Here is a 12,395-nt window from a genome sequence, read left to right as displayed (position 1 = left end):
GCTTCCCTACCTTTCTGCAGATCTGACTTTAACAGACATGCTTTAAGCAGAATAGTCAGTTTCAACAGCTTGCTCAACCCCTATATTCTTTGCCAAGTAATGTCCACTAAGGTAATACCCTCTTAATAGGAAAATTTTGAGTGTAAGGCAACTGAAAGAATGCCAAGCTGAAATGCCGTGGGAATAAGTCATCAAGTTAAGAGTTGCATTCAGGATCTAGGATAATTAATTTTATCTGTTTTCAGATTTGCTCTTACATATGGGGTTGCTTAGTGGATTTGCTACAATGTTAGGGACTTCAATTTATCAGGAAAAGAAAGTCTCAGTCATATAGGAAGAGAACACATTTCATAGCTGCATTAACAGTAATACTTTTGATAGCACTTTTGTTCAGTATTTTTATTTTGTTTGGAAATCATTCCAAGAGAAATCATAATAGCTATTTACCCCATATGAGATGAAGACATCATCAAGCTAGCTGATGCTACTGAAAGTACGATAACCCGTGATCCTTGACAACTAGCTCAATCCGTAAGAACGTACTTTTTTCCACTCACAAATCCTAAATTCAAACACATATGTTCTTGAAACTACATTCAAAACAGGAACCCTAAATCCCTTTTTAAAAAACACGGGGAAAATACATTTAACAGCAATTTATAGTAATACTTTATTTCACAAAAAACAAACTTTCATTATTTTTCCCTACAAGTTCATATTATACAATTTTATCCTTTAAAAAAGTACTAATTTTTCTTAAATCTTAGCCAACATTCCCTAACAAATTGCTGTTGTAGTATATAAAATGTTACCTCTAGATCAGAAAGTCCACACATAGGTATAGTTTTCAAAACTATAGTACTTCTAAGATATAGTGAACTCCCTATTCAAGTCTGCAGCCAGGTATAGCAGTGTAACCCCTCTCTACAGAAAATTCAGTTTTGATTTTCCCTACACTCACACTTTTCTAAAGGTTTAAACAGCCTAAGCAGCATTTAGGTTATAACATTTTGCTACCAACCCCAGCGGTTACCATGAACCACTGCACCCATTAAGTACTGCAAAGGCACCTGTCAAGCATGGTAAGACCATACAGTAGGTCTGTAGGTCAAAGAAGAGAAGGGGAGCAAAATATCCAATGTACCAGGGTAAGAATTACAACTGTATGAAATTGATAAACCAGAAAATTCAACTTCCATAAAATAATTCAGGAATACTGAATGCCCTTCGTAAATCTGCAACATGGGGTTTAGTGCACATGTGAAATGTCAGCATGAGTACATAAGAAATCTGTAACAGGGAACTCCCTGGCGGTCCAGTGGTCGGGACTTGGCACTCTTACTGCTGGAGCTCAAGTTCAATCCCTGGTCGGGGAACTAAGATCCTGTAAGTTGTGCAGCGTGGCCAAAAAAAAAAACACCACCACGAAAAAAATAAAATCTGTAACAGAGGTTGATCAATGGGGTGAAACTAAGTGTCTGGCCTAGGGGTGGAAGGCTTATTTTTTGAAGTAGTTTTGTATTTCTTGAATTATGTACCATGTCAAATATCTGATTTATTCAGATAAAATGTCTTACTTGCATCTTGTAAAACAAATGAGTTGGGAAGGACCACGTGTAATTTTAAAACTTCTGAGTGGTTTGTTATTAAAAATACTTGAATACATTCTCCCAAATATCTCAGCTATAGGTGAGACCAATAAAGTTATTCCTAAATTTTTTTTTCTAAAAAAAATTTTTTTTTAAGTAACTGCACCACGAGGCATGCGGGATCTTAGTTCCCCAACCAGGGATCGAACCCGTGCCCCCTGCAGTGGAAGTGTGGAGTCTTAACCATTGGACCACCAGGGAAGTCTCCCAGTAAGCTTATTCCTGAAGGGCTACGGATAAAGGAAATGTTTTTAAGCTGAAATATAACTTAAATCAACATGGGAAATTTTCCATATTAAAAAATTCTAAACCAAATCCCTTTTGAAAATGCAAATGATCACCATCTAATTTTACTTTGTACAGATTTCCCCCATATAATTTTTATTATTAAGATGGACAACTTTATTATTTTTAAAATGTCTTCAATAAATGATTTAAAAGAAACATATGTCAATATCTATAATAATACATGTTTTCTACTAACTATCATTCAGGCATTGTGGTACTTTGACTTTTAAATGCAAGGGGAGTGGCGAGTTCTCAAAAAGTAGCATCACTTGGATTTTTATACTTTTAACCACAAAATATGAAGATGGTATGCCAAATAAAGACTGCAGATGCTGATGGAGCATTATGAAGCATAAACAAGATACCTGATTCTCCCAATGAGAAAGAATCACTGATAGAAGCAAAACTTACATGAATCTCAGACATACTGTTGTGTGAAAGAGCCAAAACCAAAAGAGGACATATGTAGTAGGTTCCATCTATCTTAAATTCAAGAGTAGGTAAAAACTAATGTATAGCAAAAGAAGTCAGATTAGTGGTTACGGTTTGGGGCAGGAAGAATACTGACTGGGAGGATGCAGAAGAAGACCTGCTGGGGTACTGAAAATGTTCTACATCTTGATTTGGGTGGTGGTCACCTAAGTGTTTACATATGTAGGAATTCATCAAGCTGTCTACTAAAGATTTATGCACTTTCCTGTATGTCATATCAATATATCTGTTCTTCCTGCTTTGTTTTTTTTCAATCGTCTTTTCCTAGGAGGAGAGAAAGATCATCTTGAAGAAAACTATTAACTCAAAGTTGTTTTTAATTCCCAAAAGAGAGGAATAACCATAAAGATCTACTAAAATTAGTCATTTAGCTTTTCTTCCGAATTAAAAAAAACAACAACACAAGATTTCTGAAAGAGTAAGACAAAATGAAATGGAAACAAAAAAGACGCAGACCAAACTCCAACCAAGAAGAATCTGCCTATGGCCATCTGCAGGGATGCTGAATTGACTTGAGTTTAGACAAAAGAGACTGTCTTCTAGGCACCTACTACAACTAGCTAATCAGTAATATCTATAAATGTTTCTGGAATCCAAAAGTTTCCTCATCTCTTAGACTATCTGCAGAAATTAGCTTTACAATTAGCAAAAGAAGAATTGAGTCAAAAAAATTCAAGATTAGGAATAATGTACCTAAATGATACATGGCCTCAGCTCCTCGTATTTTTTAAATTTAAGAGAAACTCGAAGACTGCTTCTCATAAGATGTCCTATAGAAATGGATTAAGAAAAATATTCTGGTCTTCCCAAGTCATCATATCAGACAGAATCTACTGTAGGTCAAAAAAACTTAATCTCTATGAATATTCAGTGACTCCCTTGAATACATTCTTTGTATAAGAATATTTGATATAAATCAATTAATGATTTAAATACAAATATGATATTGTCCAAATTTTCTGTAATTAACAGACTTAAACTGATGCCCTCCAGATAGAGGACCAGAACTGCAAGTAGCAATTCTGAAGAAGGGCACATTGGGAGGAAAAGCAAAGAGAGCCTTCTCACCTGGTGTTTGTTTCTCACCATGTTTCCCCAGCTGGTCTTCTGGGCTTCTTGCATTCCCTCCTGAGGGAAAGCATCCATTAGATTTGTAGACTCTCTTCAGGTACTGGTGACAACCTTTTAAAGCACCTTTCAGATAACCCCAAATGCTAACAAATTCAAGTATTCCCTCTTCTGCCTAAAATAATCCTGAAGGGTCATTAAGAAATGGGAAGTTGCTTCCCTTTCCATTCAGGTGATGATGGAATATCAACACCTAGATGTTGTGCCTTCAAATGGCTCTGAAACCAGCTATGAAGGTGTCTAAATGAGGAAGGTTAGGATAATCACCTTGTACAGACTACTCCCCTATTCTGTTTTTCCAACTCAAGCCAACTTCTCCAGGTCAGGAGTACCAGCTGCCGCTCTACGATCACTTCTAGGCCTCTTGCCCTCTCTGATAAGGTACTAAGTAGAGAATGGTGCTGAAGCCCATGGAAACTCATCAAGTTTTAGAAATTCTTTGCAGAGTCCTTGGAGGTCTCAGTAGCTTCTAGGTCACAAGCTATAAAGTATATTTCAGTCGACTTTCTAGCAAAAACTGTTTGTTTTTCCTTTTTAAAGGTTAAATAAAGATCTAGGAATGGAAAAGATGTGCCCTGGAAATATTTCCCCAAATGCTTAGCTAACAAAGATGAATAAGAACTTGGAATATTAACAGTATCTGCATATCTGTGTGTATGTGTTTGTATAGAGAAATTAGAATACTGCAAAATGATCTTTCAACATCTGCTAAACTATTCTTGCCTCATGGTTCAATAAGTTTTCTAGGGATATTTACATTTAATCATTTCAGGCCATTCTCTACAATGATCCAATTTCTCTCAAATTCTCCAATATTAAGAACTCAAATTTCTTTCAAATAGATGAACCTTAACATGACCACTTCTTAGACGACAGCTTGTGAAGTTTAATAATTTGAGAAGACAGCATATAATTGGCTGCCCAAAGACCCTCATTTCATCTCTGCAGCTACCTCACCTTATTAGAAACCCAATTTCTGACAACAATTTTCATTTGCAAGTTGCGTGTTCAACTCCATCGGGAGAGTAAGGATATTTTAAATCCCTCTGTTCTTAATAGGCTCTTTTGCAGATACTGACCAAGAACAGCAACACTCAATGATGAATATCACATTGCTCAAAAATAAGATACTGAAGATGTCAGAGCCAAGCAAGACCCAAGAGTGGAATCTAGAAAAGACAAAACCCTTCAGGAAACTGGTCCCTAAGTAAAACCAAGCAAACCTAAGTCCCAGTATACTTGTTCTTACCTGTAATTGGAATCAGTTTCCAATGTATTTCAGTCTCTTCAACATTATTTGACTTAGATTGTCTACGGAATCCATGTTCAATGGGAACAGTGGGACACAAACTGCAATCTTCAAAATTACTCATGCTAATTAAATTTGGATCCTAAAAATTAGAGTACAGATTCAATACCTTTCTTTTTAATTAATTTTAATGTCAAGAAAGAACAACTATTTTTTCACAGCAAATTTACAAACTTCAACCTGAACATTACAAGCAAGTAAAATCAACATGGTGAAGTTATAATGCTCTAATCTCAAACTAGAACATAATTTTTTCTCTCAAAACGTAATTGGTTGATTTACAGCAGAGGTTGGTAAACTTTTTCAGTAAAGCACCCAATATTTTAGGCTTTGCAGGCCAGATACTCAGCTCTGCCATTGAAATGCAAAAGCAGCCATAAGCAATACCTAAATGAATGGGCATGACTGTGTTCCAATCAAATTTTAGTTACAAAAATAGGCAGTGGGCTGGGTCTGGTCCATGCCCCCATCAACACAATTTAGAGTTTTAAATATGTCAGGAAATGGTAACAACATAGGTTAGTTTCTTAGTGCCTACCTTACACATGCCTCCAACTGAGATCCCTGTCTTCATCCTCCCCATAAAATAAATCTCCCAAAACTACATGTAGAAAGCCTGGGGACATGCATATGACTTTTCAAAAAATTTTTTTTCTTTTGGCTGAGCCACGTAGCCTACAGGATCTTAGTTCCCTGATCAGGGATCGAACCCGTGCCCCCTGCAGTGGAAGCACAGAGTCTTAACCACTGGACAGCCAGGGAAGTCCCATGATGCATATGACTTTTACTCAAAGACAGGGAAGAGAAAAACGGAAGAAAGTAAATTAGGAACAAGTTTTTAGGAACATGGTGCCATCCTGGTACAGTTCCCCAAGTGATGCAACCACTTCTTGGGAAGGGGGGAGCTGGGGAGATTAGGCTCCTTCTCAGATAGATATCAGTACTCTAAGCACGTATCATAAACTGGATGCCCTGTCAAGCATGGCTGAGGGTTACCTCAGAGGTAATCCTAAAGGCCAATCATCTTCCATTGCATGAGAAATACAAAGTATTTAACCTTGTTTCTAACTGGTACACTGACTTTGGTCACCTCATCTGCCTCACCTATGGGTTCTGGTACTGCCAGCAGAAAGCCAGTGTTTTGAGGACTCAATTTTATTATGAAATGATAGAGAATTAACTCCAGTAAGCCATGCCTGACAAATAGATGGTCCAGCCTTCACTTTATCACAATGGTAAATTTCAGACTACACATAAAGCTTATGAGCAGGAAGGAAAACACTTCTGCGTTTATCTCTGTGTAACAAGGAATAACTTAGAAATACTATCCTGCACAGACACCATTACTGAAATGTGTATCATTTCTTTGTGAAAAGGAAAAACAAGCACATTCACCCTTTTTTTTTTAATTCTTAAAAAAATTTTTTGGCTGTGCCATGCAGCATGTGGGATCTTAGTTCCCTGACCAGGGATCGAACCCATGCCCCCTGCAGTGGAAGCACAGAGTCCTAACCACTGGGCCACCAGGGAATTCCCCCCACATCCTCCCTTTCATACACACATTCACAAAAGCAAACAAAGATAACCAATAGATATAGGCTTACTTCTTTCAAATGTAGTTTATGGTCAGTGCCTACTTCACTGGTAGAAACAGCAAGAGGATACTTTAAAGATGATGTATCAACTTCTAGCAGTGGGCTCTGAGTATCCTTAAAATGTGCACTTTCAATTTTTACACCAGTAGGCTGCTCATATTCTTTCTTATCCAGGGTAGAGTTCAACTCATATTCATGCTTTTGCCTCATCTCTTCATAGGCACCATCAGAGCTCAATCCTAAGGCCTTGTTGACTGTGTCTGTCAGGGATGCATCAGAATGACGTGCATTTGCTAGTGTTTCTGATAGCCAATTAAACAACCTATGGATGTCAGCAATGCTAGAGTTAGAGGTATCCTGCTGCTGCCGTCTCAAGTCAGCATCATGCCCAAGTGAGCCAACAGGCTGTGGAGACTCTGAAGGGAAAAGAGAAAGAGCCATCTCTTAAAGTCTGGAAGGCAAGCATAAAAATAATAGATATATATACCTAAAAATTAATTATCATATAACATTTATAGGCAGGAACTCAATCAAACCACCTGCTTAGAGTTTACAAGTATATCCGTCCCTTACTTTCCAAATATGACTGGTTCTAAAATTTTGCACACAGGTCAAAATTCCCATTAAATGAAGGTTTATTTTCATCATAATTTGAAAATTCTACTAAAAATGAGCTCAAATATTATGTTGGTAATATGGATAATATATATAAATAACTGTACTGTAGTTACCTTAAACTCTACCACCAAAATCCTAAAATCAGTGAGGTACTTGACAACAGAAAAAATGCCTACACAACTATTTTGCAAAATGTTAGAGAAGGGTACGCAGATTACTCTTAAATCTTCTAAAAATATAAAAACAACAAAACCCCATGATTTTATCTGATTTTGATCTCTCCCATTCTGTATGTAAAATACTGGCTAATCTTTTCATAATCTAAGCTTTATCTTAAATGACTAGATTACTTAATTCATAACAAAGCTGAGATGTTAGAGATACAAAATCACCCCAAAGAAATCTACACCAATCTTGCACTAAGAACAAAAAGGACTAAGAGAGAAAACATGTTAGACATGGCTCCAAGCAGGTATAAATCTGGGTTATCTGCACCACCAGTATATTTAAAAACTTGCAAAGGGAGGAGACATTCAGAAAGGCATGTGCTTTAATGCTGAAGGAGGGTAGAGCCAGGGTAGATATCAGGATTCCGATTTAGGTAGTGTATATGTACCACAGGCAAAAAAAAAAGAAACAACAGGGTACATACTATATGATTCTAATTATATGAAATTATAGAGAAGGCAAAATAATCTATAGAGACAGAAAGCAGATCAGCGGTGGAGTGGAATGAGATAAACTACAAAGAAGAACAAGGCAACATTTGGGGGTAATGAAAAATGTCCTATATATTGGAGTAGTGGTAACACAGCTATAAAAAACTCATCAGACTGTGCACTTAAAATGAGTACATTGTATATAATTCATACCTTAAAAAGTGGATGTTAAAGGCAGTAGGGGAGACAGAAGGCTACCTCTTAATGAGTGGGCTCACCACCAAATCAAGATCAGAATGTTTTAAAAGTTAGAATCTAACCTTTAAATCTCTACTTTCAGGATCAGAAATAAAGTGTGCAAAATGATAAGAAACAAACACAAGTGAGGAACACCTAGATATGCAACTCTGACTATCACTAGTTCTACTTTAACCTATCTACCCCTTTTCCCCTGCCCCATTTCTCCTTTGGTCTATTATAACCAGCATAGCTTTCCCACCATTTTAATTACTGATAAAGCCTGATTTCCACCCACAAATATTTTTTCACACATACAAATTTGCCAATTATCAGCTAAAATGGTGCCAAAATTTAAGTACCTTGCCTATTATGTGTTCAGTGCTAGAAAATATAGCTGACTTTAGGAACAATGTTTGGAGTTAGTCAGAAGTGAGTTCAAACATGGATCAGTGAACTCATAACTTTAGGTAAAATTATTTAACTTCTCTGAGATGGCTTCCTCATCTGTAAAATAAGGCTAATAATGTCTACCAATCAAGAACTAAATGAGTCCATACATGTAAAGCAGCTAGCACATAGTCTCTCTTAACTTAACTCAACTCTCAAGACACAGGTCAACAGTACTAGACAGTATGGATCAGTAAGCACCGTCAGGTTCAGCACAGAGCAGAAATCCAGCATAAGCTAAAGGAGATGAAAACCATCAAGGAGGAGAACAGCCAGAAAGCTAAGGAGGGTTATGAACTGCAAAGATATGAGCCTTGAGAGAAATGAAAGATGCTTCAGGAAAAAAGAAAGAAGTAAAGGGCTGACCATGACATGTTCTGAGAAAAGTGCCTTAACCAAGGAGAGTGGGAAACACGGCTACCCAGGCTGGACGTGACCAGTCTTTAACAAAACCTTGAAAAACAAATACAGAAGCTGAGATTGGCAGCAAAAGTTCCTTTATAAAAACAGGGGACTGCCTAGATTGGCTCTCAGGCTATAATTAGCAAACCCTTGTATGAGGAGAAAGGACAAAACTACTTTACTATGTTTTTGGTTGTTACTTTTATACTATATAAAAACAATTCTGATATTTTACCTTCATACAGATGGCAATTTTCAGATAAATTACTGGTTTTGGCGAGCTTTCTCATATTTTCAGGTAGATCCTCAAGCTTCCTCTTCAAGACAGTTTTGCTTCTCATATCTTCTTTGTCTGAGTCCCCACCCACATTTTTTTTCTTACACTGAATTAAATTAATCAATTCTTTGACTCTATCCTCATCATAATCCAAAGAGTGAGATGACTTCTGCTTTCCAGGTGTAATAGTTTCACCCCTTGAGTTATTTCGTTTTCCGAATTTCATTTTTGTACCATTCATTTCTTCTTCTTGGCCTTCATAATCTGAAAGTGGACTAAACTGTTGAAGTTTTCTATTTTCTTCAAACAGCTCTTTTAATTTATAAATAGGTAACTGATACATTTCAGGCCGAAAAATATAGGTATGCAAACAATTATCAATATGGGATTTATTTTTTGGAGCTGAATATAAAAATTTTTTATCATCTAATCGTGAATCATATGGAAACATGATAAACTCTCGTTTACCTGAACCAAAACCTCGCTTAAAAAATTCACTTACATACTTTTCAACAACAGAATGAAAATTTATAGTATTTATATTTTTGAATTCCTTTCGACACTGAATCAAAGCAAACTGTAAAAATTGAGTTATTTTTAATACATCTGGTATGCTCTCACGTCTCTCCTGTGGTGCTGCACTGGTTGAACCTTTCTGTGCTGTAAACAAACAAAAAAGCAAACCATGTTAGCAATCAAGAAATTAGTCAAGTACAGATCTACATATTGTCAAAGAAGTGTAACAACATCCATACATTAATGGTGGACCAAACCAGTATGTACCCTAATACATATATGTTATATAGGGATATATGAATAGCATGCTTCTAAGCCCAGGAGCCTAAAATGGGCCAATAAGAAATTAAAACATGAAAACTGCAGAACATATTTTTAAAGGGAAAAACACCTGCCCGTTGAAGATCTTCTTCATGTCCCTAGGCATCAACTGGTGGCAAGGAAAATGTAAGGAGAAATAAAGACCTGAGGCTCCTAGCAAGACCGTCCAGCAAATGACAGTACTGTCACTCCTTCCTGTTGTAACAACTTTATCTCTATCTCTCTATCCCCATAAGCAGATATGTAGGCACTGAATGGCTACCATTGAGTATCTCATTTTTTTTGGCCGTGCCACGCCGCTTGAGGGATCTTAGTTCCCCCGACCAGGGACTGAACCTGAGCCCTCGAAACTGAAAGCATGGAATCCTAACCACTGGACCACCAGGGAATTCCCGAGAATTTCATTTTTAACCTAACAGTGAGAACTTTACCTTAAGACAGCATTAAAGTTCATTCTTAGAAATGGTGAATAGAAATGGTGTTCTCTAAAACAGTATGAAAATTCTTATTAATTGTGAATGGCCTAATATTTAACCTAGCACATGATGCACTTAGTCACTAAAATGTGAATGCAAAAATGAACTAAGCTAAAAAAAAAAAACATGTAATAATAGAAACCCTGAAAAACTAAGCTATAATATTGTAACAATTACAATCAACATTTACTTAGTGAAAACACTGACAAAAACCTTAGTGAAAACACTGACAAAAACCAAGACAATTTTTCATAGTTAAAAAAACAAGTCATATAATTTGTGTTTTATATTGCTAACACCTCTTAATACCCCCATTATCTCCCAAAACATGACGTAAGAAAGACAAAATGCTTAGTGAGTTATCTGGAAATTTTCAATAAAATGTCGGTATTTATATGTAAATGGACTTAGATATTCAAAGAACTTACAAGTAACTATGCCTCTAGGTTCTTGAAATAGAAACAAAGCATGTAAGACTCGAGACTTAGCAGTATGATGTTCTAAAAAAACAAAAGTGAAATTCATTAGCAATATATTTTAACTTTTAAAAAGTTAAAGGAGAATTATAAAAATTAAAGGGAAGATCACCTACCATATGGAGAAACCATTTGACAAGGAGAGAGAAGAAAAAGGTATCCTCGGTCTCCCAAAGGTTTAACAAGAACCTACATTTTTGGAAGAGGGAAGAAGTTGAATTTGCGTTATTATTCACCATAAGGCAGAAACACAGCAGTTTCTACCAATTATAAGGAAAGCAAAAAGTTTTTGATCATCTTTTTAGGAAAAGTACTGCTACTGAATTAGCTAAAAAACTCTTTCCACCAACCCTCTGCTCACTAACAGGATTCCAATCAATTAAGAATGCCTTAGTTTTCATAATTTTAACGAGAAAATATTACTGAAAGAATTCTCCTATTAAATCAACTTGTTGATTTTTCCTTGAAGCTAAAATACAAGAACCAAACAAAAACTTCAAATATTTTCCTCAGCAATTCAAAAGACACGTTTTTAATTGCCAAGGTGGTGTGCTGGATGTTGGAGATACAAAACAAGTATGACACAAATGCTACCTTTCAAGAGTTCAGGCTAATCTCAAATGAAATGTGTTGCTGTAATCTAATTCTTCACATATTTAATGAACATCTTTCACACGTAAGGCAATTTGCCTTACCAGAGATAACTTGAAAGACAAGCAGCACAAGATCCTTTGATCAAAAGAAGGTTATAATTGGGTGGAGAAAGTAACACAAGAAATATCAATAATTAGATAAGACAGGAAAGGTCTTAAAAAGATTTACAAAGCAACAGAAAGGAAAAAATACAGTTAGTCTATGGTTGGAAAACATATTGAGAGTATATGGGAGGTGGATTTTGAAGGATGGCTACATTGCCAAGAGCCTAAAGTTGTGGGAAAGACATTTCAATAGAGGCAACGTCATGAACAAAGGGCAGAGTTATAACATAATGGACAGCTTGCAGGCATCAGAGTATTTACGACTGGCCAAGGGTGAGGAGAGACTAGGAGAAACATGTAAGACAAGTCTAGAAAGAAAGATCAGGGGCTAGATTGTAAAAAGACAAGAATGCCAGGTTAGCCAGAAATGCCCTCAAGAGTATACCCTTTTGAGCTGAAGTGTTTCCCTAAAAAAAACCCAAAGAAACTTGATAGCACTGCAGGAGGAAAGAGAACAATGTAATGCAAAGAACTCAGTTCACAGACTACTGCAATAGTTCACAATATTTTTTGGATTAAAGAAAGGATAAAAGTAAAGGAAGAACTGAGTATGGCAGCTAAACACAAAAGGATATCTGGATTCTGAAAGAAAACTTGTGCTACCTAAATTCCTTTTAAACAATTCCAGTAAACAAAGTCTGTGTAAGAACCAATAATTTAAAGGACTAAAGTGACTACGCTACCAATTTACACTTAATAAAAACATTGTTTGAACATCCAAAAGTAAGGTGGACAATGTATCTG

The 12,395-nt window shown here is 36.3% G+C and overlaps 1 protein-coding gene across 6 annotated transcripts in view; it reads right to left on the bottom strand.

Annotated features, from left to right (window-relative positions):
• Positions 1–12,395, bottom strand: part of TASOR (transcription activation suppressor) — a 49,458-nt gene that overhangs the window by 9,212 nt on the left and 27,851 nt on the right. For 4 of the 6 annotated variants that reach the window (XM_065884998.1, XM_065884994.1, XM_065884995.1 and 1 more), the window contains exons 12-17: positions 11,010–11,082; positions 10,846–10,917; positions 9,063–9,764; positions 6,471–6,877; positions 4,807–4,948; positions 3,498–3,557 (exon numbers count right to left, since the gene is read on the bottom strand). In XM_065884998.1, the coding sequence (XP_065741070.1) occupies positions 3,498–3,557; positions 4,807–4,948; positions 6,471–6,877; positions 9,063–9,764; positions 10,846–10,917; positions 11,010–11,082 (1,456 nt within the window). The remainder of the gene's footprint in view (positions 1–3,497; positions 3,558–4,806; positions 4,949–6,470; positions 6,878–9,062; positions 9,765–10,845; positions 10,918–11,009; positions 11,083–12,395) is intronic. The other 2 variants (XM_065884996.1, XM_065884999.1) reach the window with 1 other exon arrangement.

The sequence above is a fragment of the Phocoena phocoena genome, chromosome 10 (genome assembly GCF_963924675.1).
Source record: "Phocoena phocoena chromosome 10, mPhoPho1.1, whole genome shotgun sequence".
Lineage (NCBI taxonomy): Eukaryota > Metazoa > Chordata > Mammalia > Artiodactyla > Phocoenidae > Phocoena > Phocoena phocoena.
The sequence above is the reverse complement of the archived record's forward strand: the minus strand, read 5'-3'. Positions and strand labels throughout refer to the sequence as shown.